The sequence below is a fragment of the Scomber japonicus genome, chromosome 16 (genome assembly GCF_027409825.1).
Source record: "Scomber japonicus isolate fScoJap1 chromosome 16, fScoJap1.pri, whole genome shotgun sequence".
Lineage (NCBI taxonomy): Eukaryota > Metazoa > Chordata > Actinopteri > Scombriformes > Scombridae > Scomber > Scomber japonicus.
The window spans coordinates 1,263,639-1,278,638 of NC_070593.1; the positions used below are offsets into that span (position 1 = coordinate 1,263,639).

Genomic DNA, 15,000 nt, shown 5'->3' on the forward strand with positions numbered 1-15,000 from the left:
ATATGTGTATGTATATGTGTGTGTGTATGTGTGTGTGTGTGTGTGTGTATGTGTATGTGTGTGCATGTGTGTGTGTCTGTGTGTGTGTGTCTGTGTGTGTGTGCAGCCCTCCTGGACACGGTCATCTCCGTCCTCCTCCACCCCGTCGCCTCGGCACGGCTCGCCGCCGCCTGGTGTCTGCGCTGCGTTGCCATGGCGATGCCGTCCCAGTGCTCGCCGCTGCTGGACCGATGCGCCGAGCGGCTGGTGGCGCTCAAGTCTTCCCCTGAAGCCGTGGCCGGGTACGGAGCCGCCGTCGCCGCCCTGGTGGCCGCGGTGCAGCACTGTCCGTTGGGAATACCTCACACCAAGGGAAAGGTGGGGAAACATGAGTCCAGACATGTGACAAAATCCAGAGTTCTCATTTAATGTTGAAGCAGATTTTATTGAGCTGCAGCAGAGACACACAGTATGAGCTAAAATCTGAACTTGATGAGATTTATCAACTCAACTCAACTTTATTTATAAAGCACTTTAAAACAACCACAGCTGAAACAAAGTGCTGAACATAAATACATAAAAACAACACAGGGACATAAAACTATTAACAGGAAATAAATACTAAGATAATTGTTTATTGTTTTAAAAACAAATTAAAAACAAATTAAAAACAATAAAACAATAATTAAAATAAACCATAAAACCATAAAACAGTAAAACAGGAGCAGAGTCTCATGCACGGTTGAAAGCCAAGGAATAAAAATGGGTTTTAAGACGAGTTTTAAAAACAGACAGTGAGGACACTCGTCGAATATTTAAAGGAAGCTCGTTCCATAATTTAGGAGCAGCTACAGAAAATGCTCTATCCCCTATCACACTAGAAAATTCCAGGTACATTTTGAGTGCCACGGGGCTGCTGCCAGGAAGAGTACATGATGATTTATTTTTTCTTGTTATATTGTTACTATAGCGCCCCCTGTTTGCAGAAATGGTTCAAATACGACACACTTGTCTATTGTGAGTGTTTGCACAACATTTACAAAGTTCAATATTACCTTGAAGATGTATGACACATTAAGTGCATCAGGCCATGTCAGGAAACTGAAGTGAATACTTTTCTTACTACAACATCTAACTGTGTAAATAATTTCTGATCACAGAGGGGTCCAATCCGGCCCACTATTCCTTCCTGTGTTCTTTTCCTTTCTTCCTTCTGTCCTTCCTCCCTTCCATCCTTTCTTCCTTCTGTCCTTCCTCCCTTCCTCCCTTTCTTCCTTCTGTCCTTCCTCCCTTTCTTCCTTCTGTCCTTCCTTCCTTTCTTCCCTCTGTCCTTCCTTCCTTCTTTCTTTCCTTCCATCCGTCTTTCCTTCTTCCCTCCTTCCTTGCCTTCTTATTTCCTTCCTTCCTTCCATCTTTTTAATGATCCGGCCCACATGAGATCAAATGGGTCTGTATGTGGCCCTTGACTGAAAATGAGTTTGACGCCTCTGCTTTAGAGTATTCATGTGCATTAAGGTGGTGTGTGTGTGTGTGTGTGTGTGTGTGTGTGTGTGTGTGTGTGTGTGTGTGTGTGTGTGTGTGTGTGTGTGTGTGTGTGTGTGTGTGTGTGTGTGTGTGTGTGTGTGTCTTTAGGTGGTGTTGAGTCTGGCTGAAGATCTGCTGCGTTCAGCCTCTCAGAACAGTCGTATCTCTCTGCAGAGGACTCAGGCCGGCTGGCTGCTCGTCTCCTCTCTCATCACTCTGGGTACGTTAACTCATCACATCAGGATCTAGTACAGGGGGGTCAAACATGCGGCCCGTGGGCCAGATCCGGCCCGCCGAGGGGTCCAATCCGGCCCACTTTCCTTATTCCTCCCTTCCTTACATCTTCCCTTCCTTCTTCCCTGTCTTATTTTCCTTCCTTCTTTCCTTCCTTCCTGTCTTATTTTCCTTCCTTCTTTCCTTCTTTCCTGTCTTATTTTCCTTCCTTCTTTCCTTCCTTCCTGTCTTATTTTCCTTCCATCTTTCCTTCCTTCCTGTCTTATTTTCCTTCCTTCCTTCCATCTTTCCTTCCTTCCTGTCTTATTTTCCTTCCTTCTTTCCTTCCTTCCTGTCTTATTTTCCTTCCTTCCTTCCTTCCTACCTTCCTTCCTTCCTTCCTTTATTCCTTCCTTCCTTCCTTCCTTCCTTCCTTCCTTCCTTCCTTCCTACCTTCCTTCCTTCCTTTCTTTATTCCTTCCGTCTTTCATTCCTGTTTACTCTTCCTTCTCCTCCTTCTTTTCCTTCCTTTCTTCCTTCTATCTGTCCTTCCTCCCTTTCTTCCTTCTATCTGTCCTTCCTCCCTTCCTTCCTTCCATCTTTCCTTCCTTCTTTCCTTCCTCCCTTCCTTCCTTTCATCTTTTTAATGATCCGGCTGCCTCATGGTGTAAGACAGTGACAGATGCTTCATCCAGTCAACTGCAAATATTATTTTAAAGTTCTCGCTCTTTTCTAAATAACTTCCAAGAATGACTTTAGAGTTAACCCTTTACAGGACACTCATTGAAAGGAAGGGAGGAAGGAAGGGAGGAAGGAAGGATGGATGGATGGAAGGATGGAAGGAAGGAAGGAAGGAAGGAAGTAAGGGAGGAGAGAAGGAGGGAGGGAGGAAGAACAGATGGAAGGAAGGATGGAGGAAGGAAAGAAGGAAGGGAGGAGAGAAAGAAGGAGGGAGGAAGAACAGATGGAAGGAAGGAAAGGAAGGAAGGACGGAGGAAATAAGGAACGAGGGAGGAGGAAAGGAAAAGTGGAAGGGAAGAAAGAAAGCAGGGAGGAAGGAAAGGAAGGAAGGAAGGAAGGAAGGAAGGAAGGAAGGATATTTTGGGATATTTACAGAAGTTACCAAATATAATTATTTGCCCAATAAAGCTTTTCTGGAACCCTGTTTTTCTGTGTGTGTGTGTGTGTGTGTGTGTGTGTGTGTGTGTGTGTGTGTGTGTGTGTGTTCAGGTCCGGCTGTCGTGGAGCACCATCTCTCCCGTCTCCTCCTCCTGTGGCGCTGTGTGTTTCCCGCCTCTCTCAGGGAGCAGGAGATGGAGCTGCGACGAGGGGACTACTTCACGTGGCAGGTTACGCTGGAGGGGCGAGCTGGGGCGCTCTGTGGTCAGTACACACATACACACACACAGCAGATGTTATCAGATGAGGATCAATCCATGTGGTTTAGTTTAAATTTAAAGGGTTAAAATGTGAAAATAAACGTATGAATAACTTCACACATTCTTTTTTTGTGGACCCAGCATCAAATTTCTGCTTTTAATCCATTTAGAGAGAATATATTAGAGGACTATGGTAAAAATGTCTAAGTGGTGTAACCATAAAAACTTAAAAACAGTAAATAGTCAATAAAACACCTTCCTTCCTTCCTTCCTTCCTTCCTTCCTTCCTTCCTACCTAACACCATGTCAACTAGTTAGGCATGATCTTACATCCTTCCTTCCTTCCTTCCTTCCTTCCTTCCTTCCTTCCTTCCTCCCTAACACCATATCAACTAGTTAGGCATGATCTTACATTATAACTTTTATATTAAATAAAGCTAATGGAATACTATTGTTCTAAATATTACATTTCATCTGGTTACCATGGAGACCAGGAAACATTTACATGTTTTAAATGAAGTCATTATTAGTATAAGTCCACTTAAACACACTGTAGCTGATACAATATGTAATATCTATCATTCTTTTGTGGTTACACCATTTGACATTTTCAGGAGCATTCAGTCTGACTTTTGGTAAAAAATGGTGCAAATGTCATTTAAATGATATAAAACCAACAAAAATACTAAATGTACATTTTAACAAACCTGATGCTGCTTTTAAATCTAGTTTAACTCATTTATGGATTCATCATCTTACCAACATTTATTATTACTGACCTATAAATAAAGTGCGGCTGTGTTTTGTGTCTGAACAGCGATGAAGAACCTGCTGCTGCACTGCAGAGAGCTCGTCACCGATGACGTCATCAGCCGGCTGCTCACGCCGTTAGCCTGCGCTGTGGCCCTGCTCACCAAGTCAGTCCCTGACTGGTTGTTTTTAAAGCATAAATCTGGTGTTATTCTATGTTTTTGTTGGAAGTGCTGTAGACCAGCTGCCTGAAATACTAAATGTGGATTCTTCCGCCAGTTTAAATAATCCCCAACAAATGCATCAGTTCCTCTTGTTTGTTAAAATCTGTACAGCTGTTCAGAAAACGCTGTCTTTTTAAAGATTAATCTATATATTTGTGGTCTGAAAAGAAGGAAACAGACTGTTGGTTTGTGTCTGTTGATCATAAATATAGAATATATGTTATGGAGTATAGAATAAAATTAAAATATTTACATAGAATAATACCTTAAAATCAGCTCCTAGCACCTTACATACTATATACATTGATATTTATATTTATATTTATTTTAGGGCTGTCAAACGATAAATTTTTTAAATCGAGATTAATCGCAGAGTTTCCATAGTTAATCACGATTAATGGCGTTTTGAATTGCGTGTTTAAAATCCTGTTATTTTCCATTTGAAGGCAGTTTTAAGCCCATAATGTAAAGCATTTCTTACCAGAGTGTCTTAACTGGGAATCAATCACGGCTCTGCTGCGACTCCCACACTCCAAAATGGTCCTTTGGTGGAGCTGAGGCTGGCTTGGCTGCACCTGGGTGTTTAGCGTGGAGGTGCTAACTCAAACTCCACGTACTCCGGTGGTAGTTAAACTCCGTTTGACACAGGTTGCATTTTACTTTTGACTTGTCAACTGAAGCGTCTGGAAGTGTTTTAAAGTTAAACAAGCCGTTCAAAAGTCCAGTAGCTCTCTTACTTTCCATCAGCGCGGTAGGTGTACTGCAGGAGGCCACTTCAAAGCATAGCGCTACAGCTAGAGGAGCCGTCTACGGGGGAGTAGAAGGGACAAAAAGGCTTGCAATATTAAAATGCCATTAAAAAAAATGACCGTGTTATGGATTGCATTAATCTGATCACGATTAACGCGTTAACGCTGACAGCCCTAATTTATATATGTATAGGTAGAAAATATGCAGAGATGGACCAACATAGTGATATTTTAACTTCATGAAAAATATAGAAAAACACCTTGAAGTTAAATAAAACACCTCATAATGATTATCGATATTAATTCCAGTTATTTTTCCTGTTATTTGTCTTTGTTCCTGCCACTAAACCTCTCTACTGGTCTGTTACATGTGTGTTATTGTGTGTTATTGTGTGTTATTTGTGTATTATTGTGTGTGTTACATGTGTGTTATTGTGTGTTTGCAGGTTGCCGGCTCTCGTCAGGTCTTACAGCAGTTCAGTGCGTTTGTGGTCGGTTGTCTACAGACTGAGAGTCTACGAGCTGCTGGCTCAGCTTCCTCCTCAAACCTACCAAGGTAAAACCACAGACTCCTGCTTCGTCTCTCATTTCCTGTCTTACATCATTGTTACTTCCTCCTCTCCTTCAAATACTCAGATCCTTTACTGCACAGTAAAAGTACCAATACAGTAATGCACTGATACTCCATCACAAGTAAAAGTACTGCAGTATTATGAGTGATGTAGTATGCAGTATTACAGTAAAAGTACTGCAGTATTATAGTGATGTAGTATGCAGTATTACAGTAAAAGTACTGCAGTATTATGAGTGATGTAGTATGCAGTATTACAGTAACAGTACTGCAGTATTATAATGATGTAGTATGCAGTATTACAGTAAAAGTACTGCAGTATTATAGTGATGTAGTATGCAGTATTACAGTAAAAGTACTGCAGTATTATAGTGATGTAGTATGCAGTATTACAGTAAAAGTACTGCAGTATTATGAGTGATGTAGTATGCAGTATTACAGTAAAAGTACACAAGCTTTGAATGAGAAGAAAACACTTTGATCACTGTTGATAAAAATCATGTTTATTGATTATTGAAGCTTCAGATTGTTGACACATCCAATCAGTAAAGTGTGATCAATGATTTCATGTTCAGATTGACTTCATCCACACAGTCAGTTAGTGTAACCCAGAATGTCAGCTATGTACAAGAACATCATTAATGATTATTATCATGATCATTACAGTTTGATTGAACATTTCTTTATGAATTTACATAGTGATGAGAACAAAATATCTGTGATGAAGGAAGTTCTGCTGTTTTCTCTGTTTCAGAAACAACAGACACAAATACATCAATACAAACATGAAACTAACATTTAGAACAAAGAGAAGTTCACATTTTCATCTGAAGAAATGTCAGTGAAGGTTAAAAACATGGTGATGAGCAGTGAGAGCCTCCGTGGATAAAAACACACAGGAAAAAGTCACATTTAAAGAAACTGATAATATAAACGACACATACATAAAGTGAAATAAAAGTTGAATATCACTATTAGCGTCAGCTGATCTCTGAGCAGCTCAGAAACATGGAGACAAAATCATGAAGAATTACAACATCTGACACATGAAGTCTGAAATGACTTCTGTCTATTTCACTTTACACAACTCAGCTGTGGATCCAGGATAAACATTAAGTCCAGCATAGAGAGGCTGAGTAAATGTGGTCTGGACTCTGTGGAGGAGAGTCATGGTTTCAGAGACTCTGTAGAAGGACAGAATACCTGCTCTGTGATCCAGGTACACTCCGACTCTGGAGGAACGAGGACCTGAGACGGGAGTTTTAATGTTGTTGAACCAAAATACATAACTGTTAGTGGAACAATCTAAAGACCAAGATTTGTTATTGCGTCCAAATCCAGATTCATCTCCTGCTCTGCTGATATTCTTGTATGCGACTGCTACACGAACTGCTCCCCACATCCCTCCTCTCCACTCCACCTCCCAGTAACAACGTCCAGTCAGACTCTCTCTACTCAGGACCTGACACCAATAAGTGAATCTGTCTGTGTGACTAGCATAAGACTGTTGTCTCGTCCGTTCTACTTTTCTATTCCCCTCAGATAATAACAGCTGTGTGTGTGCTGTGTTTGGATCCAGAGTGATTTCACGTGAATATCTTAAGAACCCAGCTCTGGTCTTGGGCTCTGGTTCTGGTTCTGGTTGTGACAGTAAAACGTCCACTTCAGTCCCTCTCAGTGAGATGTTTGTCCATTTGTCCCTCAGGATGTCCTGTAGTTTATCTCTGAGCTCTGACACAGCTGCTGTCACATCCTCAAAGTATCTGAGAGGACGGATATTGATGCTGGATGAGTCTGTAGGTTCACTGAGTTGTGACACTGAGGGGTAGTTGTGTAGAAACTGGTTGTGATCCTCTGTGTGTGAGAGCTGCTTCAGTTCAGCGTCTTTCCTCTTCAGCTCAGTGATCTCCTGCTGCAGCTTCTTCTGAAGCTCTTTGACTCGACTCACTTCAGTTTCCTGCTGGGATCTGATCTGCTGTTTCACATCAGAGCTTCTTTTCTGGAGGAGACGGATCAGCTGAGTGAAGATCTTCTCACTGTCCTCCACGGCTTTATCAGCAGAGCGACTGACGGCCTCCACCTCCTGTTGAAGCAGCTTCACATCTTTCTCTCTGTCCTGGATTCTCTGCTGGATGTTTAGTCGACTCACCTCGAGCTCTCTCTGCCTCTCAGTCCTTTCTGCTGCAGCTGGGACTGTGTCGTGGCCTTTATGATCCTCCATAGTGCACAGATAACAGATACACTTCTTATCTGTACGGCAGAATATCTTCATCACCTCATCATGACGAGAGCAGATGTTCTCCTGGAGCTTCTCCGAGGGCTCCACCAGCTTGTGTTTCTTTAATTTGGTTGATTCAAAGTGAGGCTGGAGGTGATTCTCACAGTAAGAGATCAGACACGTCAGACAGGACTTGAAGGCTTTCAGCTTCCTCCCAGTGCAGACATCACAGGCCACATCTTCAGGTCCAGCATAGCAGTGATCAGCAGGAGCAGCTTGGAGTCCAGTCTTCTTCAGCTGCTCCACTAAAGCTGCTAACATGGTGTTTTTCTTCAGGACAGGCCTCCGTCTGAAGGCCTGTCTGCACTGAGGGCAGCTGTAGATCTTCCTCTGATCCTCTCCATCCCAGAATCCTTTAATACAGCTCATACAGTAGCTGTGTCCACAGGGAATAGTCACCGGATCCTTCAGTAGATCCAGACAGATCGAACAAGAGAAGGTTTCTCGGTCCAGTTGATCGTTCTGCGCCATTTCAGCTCTCAGAGGCAACGACTGTCTGAGCTTCACTTTCTGTTACTAAACTTCCGTGTTTCTGCTGAATGCCGCCTCACAGCTCTGTGCTGCGTAACATGTTGGTTACACCCATCTACCAACTGTAGCTCTGAGTGGAGGAAACAATGAAATGTGACACCAGAGTGGATCTTGTTGTGTACAGTAAAAGTACTGCAGTATTATAGTGATGTAGTATGCAGTATTACAGTAAAAGTACTGCAGTATTATAGTGATGTAGTATTCAGTATTACAGTAAAAGAACTGCAGTATTATAGTGATGTAGTAAGCAGTATTACAGTAAAAGTACTGCAGTATTATGAGTGATGTAGTATGCAGTATTACAGTACAAGTACTGCAGTATTATGAGTGATGTAGTATGCAGTATTACAGTAAAAGTACTGCAGTATTATAGTGATGTAGTATGCAGTATTACAGTAAAAGTACTGCAGTATTATAGTGATGTAGTATGCAGTATTACAGTAAAAGTACTGCAGTATTATAGTGATGTAGTATGCAGTATTACAGTAAAAGTACTGCAGTATTATAGTGATGTAGTATGCAGTATTACAGTAAAACTACACAAGCTTTGAATGAGAAGAAAACACTTTGATCACTGTTGATAAAAATCATGTTTATTGATTATTGAAGCTTCAGATTGTCGACACATCCAATCAGTAAAGTGTGATCAATGATTTCATGTTCAGATTGACTTCATCCACACAGTCAGTTAGTGTAACCCAGAATGTCAGCTATGTACAAGAACATCATTAATGATTAGTATCATGATCATTACAGTTTGATTGAACATTTCTTTATGAATTTACAAAGTGATGAGAACAAAATATCTGTGATGAAGGAAGTTCTGCTGTTTTCTCTGTTTAAGAAACAACAGACACAAATACATCAATACAAACATGAAACTAACATTTAGAACAAAGAGAAGTTCACATTTTCATCTGAAGAAATGTCAGTGAAGGTTAAAAACATGGTGATGAGCAGTGAGAGCCTCCGAGGATAAAAACACACAGGAAAAAGTCACATTTAAAGAAATTGATCATATAAACGACACATACATAAAGTGAAATTAAAAGTTGACTATCCCTATTAGCATGTCAGCTGATCTCTGAACAGCTCAGAAACATGGAGACAAAAACATGAAGAATTAAAACATCTGACACATGAAGTCTGAAATGACTTCTGTCTATTTTAGTTTACACAACTCAGCTGTTGATTCATTACAAACAAAAAGTCCAGCATAGAGAGGCTGAGTGAATGTGGTCTGGACTCTGAGGAGGAGAGTCATGGTTTCAGAGACGCTGTAGAAGGACAGAATACCTGCTCTGTGATCCAGGTACACTCCGACTCTGGAGGAACCAGGACCTGAGACGGAAGTTTTAATGTTGTTGAACCAAAATTCATAACTGTTAGTGCCACAACGTAAAGACCAAGATTTGTCATTAAATCCAAATAGAGATTCACCTCCTGATCTGCTGATATTCTTGTATGCGACTGCTACACGAACTCCTCCCCATCTGCTTCCTCTCCACTCCACCTCCCAGTAACAACGTCCAGTCAGACTCTCTCTACTCAGGACCTGACACCAATAAGTGAATCTGTCGATGTGAATAGAATAAGACTGTTGTTGTAACGTCCATTCTACTTTTCTGTTCCCCTCAGATAATAACAGATGTGTGTTTGCTGTGTTTGGATCCAGAGTGATTTCACGTGAATATCTTAAGAACCCAGCTCTGGTCTCTGGTTCTGGTTGTGGCAGTAAAACGTCCACTTCAGTCACTTTCAGTGAGATGTTTGTCCATTTGTCCCTCAGGATGTCCTGTAGTAGATCTCTGAGCTCTGACACAGCTGCTGTCACATCCTCAAAGTATCTGAGAGGACGGATATTGATGCTGGATGAGTCTGTAGGTTCACTGAGTTGTGACACTGAGGGGTAGTTGTGTAGAAACTGGTTGTGATCCTCTGTGTGTGAGAGCTGCTTCAGTTCAGCGTCTTTCCTCTTCAGCTCAGTGATCTCCTGCTGCAGCTTCTCCTGAAGCTCTTTGACTCCACTCACTTCAGTTTCCTGCTGGGATCTGATCTGCTGCTTCACATCAGAGCTTCTTTTCTGGAGGAGACGGATGAGCTGAGTGAAGATCTTCTCACTGTCCTCCACTGCTTTATCAGCAGAGTGACTGACGGCCTCCACCTCCTGTTGAAGCAGCTTCACATCTTTCTCTCTGTCCTGGATTCTCTGCTGGATGTTTAGTCGACTCACCTCGAGCTCTCTCTGCCTCTCAGTCCTTTCTGCTGCAGCTGGGACTGTGTCGTGGCCTTTATGATCCTCCATAGAGCACAGATAACAGATACACTTCTTATCTGTACGGCAGAATATCTTCATCACCTCATCATGACAAGAGCAGATGTTCTCCTGGAGCTTCTCCGAGGGCTCCACCAGCTTGTGTTTCTTTAACTTGGTTGATTCAAAGTGAGGCTGGAGGTGATTCTCACAGTAAGAGATCAGACACTGCAGACAGGACTTGAAGGCTTTCAGCTTCCTCCCAGTGCAGACATCACAGGCCACATCTTCAGGTCCAGCATAGCAGTGATCAGCAGGAGCAGCTTGGAGTCCAGTCTTCTTCAGCTGCTCCACTAAAGCTGCTAACATGGTGTTTTTCTTCAGGACAGGCCTCGGTCTGAAGGTCTCTCTGCACTGAGGGCAGCTGTAGATCTTCCTCTCGTCCTCTCCATCCCAGAATCCTTTAATACAGCTCATACAGTAGCTGTGTCCACAGGAAGTAGTCACCGGATCCTTCAGTAGATCCAGACAGATCACACAGCTGATTGAGTCTCGGTCCAGCTGATCTTTCTGCGCCATTTCAGCTCTCAGAGGCAACGACTGAATGAGTTTCACTTCCTGATAAGTGAAACAGGTTTGAACAGATCTGATCATGTGATTCAGTCATAAATGCAGCCTGACAGCACTGTGCTGCGTCACATGTTGTTTACAACCATCTACAATCTGTAGATCTGAGGGGAGGAAACAATGAAATGTGACATCAGAGTGGCGCTTGTTGTGTTTAAAGAACAGGGACGGTTATCAGGACGAGGAGCCGCACTGTGGATTCAAACTGTGTTTCCTCATTTACAGTAAAGTCTCAGTTAAAAGCTGCTCAACATTTAACTTTACTGCAACACATTTATATTTTAATCATGTTGTTTGTGTTTGAAATACAAGCAAATAAAACCAAAGTTCATCTTATCCAGAAACTCTGCTGATAAATGTTGACCTTTGACCGTCACATGATCCTCTGTAGAAACTATCAGCAGCAGTACTGGAAGAAGTACTCTGATACTTTACTGCAGTAAATGTATTAATACTACAATGTACTAATACTCTATTACAGTAAAAGTACTAATACAGAAATGTACAGTTAGCTAGTTTACTATACTTTATATACAGTTAGCTAGTTTATCCTACTTTATATACAGTTAGCTAGTTTATACTACTTTATATACAGTTAGCTAGTTTATACTACTTTATACACAGTTAGCTAGTTTATACTACTTTATATACAGTTAGCTAGTTTATACTACTTTATATACAGTTAGCTAGTTTACACTACTTTATATACGGTTAGCTAGTTTATACTACTTTATATACAGTTAGCTAGTTTATACTACTTTATATACAGTTAGCTAGTTTATACTACTTTATATACGGTTAGCTAGTTTATACTACTTTATATACAGTTAGCTAGTTTATACTACTTTATATACAGTTAGCTAGTTTATACTACTTTATATACAGTTAGCTAGTTTATACTACTTTATATACAGTTAGCTAGTTTATACTACTTTATATACAGTTAGCTAGTTTACACTACTTTATATACAGTTAGCTAGTTTATACTACTTTATATACAGTTAGCTAGTTTATACTACTTTATATACAGCTACGTGTCTTTGTCTCTGACTTGTTTATTTCGTGTCAGACGGTGATATTTGTTTCATCAGTTGTGATTAAACGTGTTTTCTTCGTCTCTCAGAGAGTTTTGGTTTGGTGATGAATCAGCTGGTGTCTGATCTGTCGGGTCAGGACAACCTGAACCAGGCGTGCTCAGAGCTGACCCTGCTGCCCGCCTTCTGTCACCATGACGACCTGCAGCTGGTCGGCCCCGCCCTCCACGACACCGACCAGCGATACATCGAGGAACAGGTGAAGCACGACTCTGATCTCTCTCTGACTGATGAACAGGACTGAAGGGTTTGACCGGTGCGTGTTTGATTTCAGCTCCACGGCAGCAGTGTGGGAGGAGGCTCTCTGGACAACGACCCCTTCAGTCTGTGTGAGAGGACCGAGGAAGCTCCCACTCCTCTTCCTCCTCCCGTCGCTCTGACCGCCGCCGCCGTCCAACTCTTCGGAGCGCTCTTCCCCCACATCATCTCCGCTCAGAGGTAACTCACCTGCTGTCAGCACAGCTTAGACAGACTGAACTAGTGTTGGTTTATTTCATGTCTTCAATCAAACACTGAGCTTTGTTCTTTGTCTTTTTAATACAATTAAATCAACAATAAACAGTTTAAGGCTCAGTGATTAATAAATGTTAAGATGATGAATTAATAAATCAGTTAAACTAGTTTTAAATGCAGCATCAGGTTTGTTAAAATGTACATTTAGTATTTTTGTTGGTTTTCTAGATAAATTCAGACTGAACTCCGCAGCAAGACATCATGGAGGTTACGCCCAGTTCAATATAATCAATATATTAAAAAAAGATCAATAAGAGAGATTTGAAATGACATTTGACCCATTTTATACCAAAAGACTGAATGCTCCTGAAAATGTCAAATGGTGTAACCACAAAAGAATGATAGATATTAAATATTGTATCAGCTACAGTGTGTTTAAGTGGACTTATACTAATAATGACTTCATTTAAAAACGATGAAAATAGCAGGACATATCCTAGAAACAGACATTTTATCTAAGTAAGTTTTGATTATGTAAAATTAGTTAAAAAAACACAGTGTTGCGTTGCTAAAAGTGGATTATATTTATTCCACATTTTATTCCACATTTATTTTCTTGTATATAATCAGATTTTTATGAAAATACTGGTTACACCAATAGGACCCTTGGTTGCCTCTCATTGACCCATATATTTAAATACATTATTATTATTATTATTATTATTATTATTATTATGTTAGATAATAGAAAGTGATGATTAAATATGATTTCAGTTGGACTTTAAGGAACTCATTAATCTGAGCTGTTAGTTTTTCATGCTACAGCAGAGGTGTCAAACTCATTTTCATTAAAGGGCCACATACAGACCCATTTGATCTCATGTGGGCCGGATCATTAAAAAGATGAAAGAAAAGAAGGAAGAAAGGAAGGGAAGGAAGGAAATACAGGCAAAATGAGGGAGGGAAGACGGGTAGGAAAGACAGACAGATGGAAGGAAGGAAGTAAGGAAGGGAAGAAGGAAGAAATGAAGGAAGGACAGGAGGAAGGAAGGAAAGAAGGAAAGTTGGAAGGACAGAAGGAAGGAAGGAAGGAAAGAAGGAAGGACGGAGGAAAGAAGGAAGGACGGAGGAAAGAAGGAAGGAAGGTGGGAGGGAGGGAGGGAGAAAGGAAACGAGGAAGGGAGGGAAGAAGGACAGAGGAAAGAAGGAAGGGAGGAAGGTAGGGAAGGACAGAAGGACAGAAGGAAGGAAGAAAGGGGGATGGAGGAAGGAAAGAAGGGAGGGAGGAAAGAGAGAGGAAGGAAAGAAAGAGAGAAGGAGGGAGGGAGGACGGAAGGAAGGAAGGACGGAAGGAAGGAAGGAAGGAAGGAAGGAAGGAAGGAACAAAAAAAGGAAAAAAGAAAGGTAGGGAGGAAAAAAGGAAGGAAGGAAGGACAGATGTAAGGAAGGAAAAGATCACAGGAAGGAAAGTGAGCCGGATTGCTCCCCTCAGCGGGCCGCTGCGGGCCGCATGTTTGACACCCCTGTACTACAGTAAACTTGAGGATATATCAGATGTTTAAACACATTTTAAAGTTTAAAAGTTGCATTTTAAATCATAACTGTCATAGCTGTAATAATATAAATCTCTTCCTGTGTGTGTTTGTCAGAGTGAGAATACTGGAGCAGTTCGTAGAGACGGTGAACCAGCTGAAGGGTCAACGGCAGCAAACCGTCCAGACTCACATCTGCGCTGCCCTCTGCAGTCTGCTGAAGGTACTACAGCTGCAGACGCTCCTTACACAGCTGATCAAACATTCACTGATTAAATTCATCTGGACAGCTAATTAATGTTTTAACCCTTTATAGAGGTTACCATAGTTACCATTTATCAGGGGAGTCATTTTCATTCAAGGGCCACATACAGAACAATCTGATCTCATGTGGGCCGGATCATTAAAAGGATGGAGGGAAGGAAGGAAGGAAGGAAGGAAGGAAGGAAGGAAGGAAGGAAATAAGAAGGGGAAGGAAGGAAAGACAGACAAAAGGAAGGAAGGAAGGGAGGATGGACAGATAGAAGGTATGAAGAAAGGAAAAAAGGAAGGTAGGGAGGAAGAAGGAAGGAAGGAACAAAGAAAAGAAAAAAGGAAGGTAGGAAGGAAGGACAGATGGAAAGATCGAAGGGAGGAAGGACAGATGGAAGGAAGGGAGGACAGAAGGAAGGAAGGAATGAAGAAAGGAAAAAAGGAAGGTAGGGAGGAAGGACAGAAGGAAGGAAGGAATGAAGAAAGGAAAAAAGGAAGGTAGGGAGGAAGGACAGAAGGAAGAAAGGGAGGAAGGACAGATGGAAGGAAGGAAATAAGGAAGGATGTAAGGAAGGAAAGGAATAAGGACG

At 41.6% G+C, this 15,000-nt stretch overlaps 3 protein-coding genes across 3 annotated transcripts in view; 1 reads left to right on the forward strand and 2 right to left on the reverse strand.

Moving 5' to 3' along the window:
- Positions 1–15,000, forward strand: part of heatr5a (HEAT repeat containing 5a) — a 56,623-nt gene that overhangs the window by 12,288 nt on the left and 29,335 nt on the right. The window contains exons 9-16 of the mRNA XM_053336195.1: positions 107–357; positions 1,612–1,723; positions 2,947–3,099; positions 3,913–4,012; positions 5,265–5,374; positions 12,203–12,372; positions 12,448–12,611; positions 14,276–14,381. Coding sequence (XP_053192170.1) covers positions 107–357; positions 1,612–1,723; positions 2,947–3,099; positions 3,913–4,012; positions 5,265–5,374; positions 12,203–12,372; positions 12,448–12,611; positions 14,276–14,381 — 1,166 coding nt within the window. The remainder of the gene's footprint in view (positions 1–106; positions 358–1,611; positions 1,724–2,946; positions 3,100–3,912; positions 4,013–5,264; positions 5,375–12,202; positions 12,373–12,447; positions 12,612–14,275; positions 14,382–15,000) is intronic.
- On the reverse strand, positions 6,459–8,138 carry LOC128375576 (tripartite motif-containing protein 16-like). The gene has a single exon (XM_053335960.1). The coding sequence runs from the start codon at positions 8,136–8,138 to the stop codon at positions 6,459–6,461; it is 1,680 nt and encodes a 559-aa protein (XP_053191935.1).
- Positions 9,361–10,821, reverse strand: LOC128375591 (tripartite motif-containing protein 16-like). Its single transcript, XM_053335976.1, has one exon. It carries the CDS (start codon positions 10,819–10,821, stop codon positions 9,361–9,363), a length of 1,461 nt encoding a protein of 486 aa, XP_053191951.1.

Coding starts and splice junctions, on each gene's coding strand:
- LOC128375576 (XM_053335960.1), bottom strand. CDS start 8,138: ATGGCGCAGAACGATCAACTGGACCGAGAAACCTTCTCTTGTTCGATC.
- LOC128375591 (XM_053335976.1), bottom strand. CDS start 10,821: ATGTTAGCAGCTTTAGTGGAGCAGCTGAAGAAGACTGGACTCCAAGCT.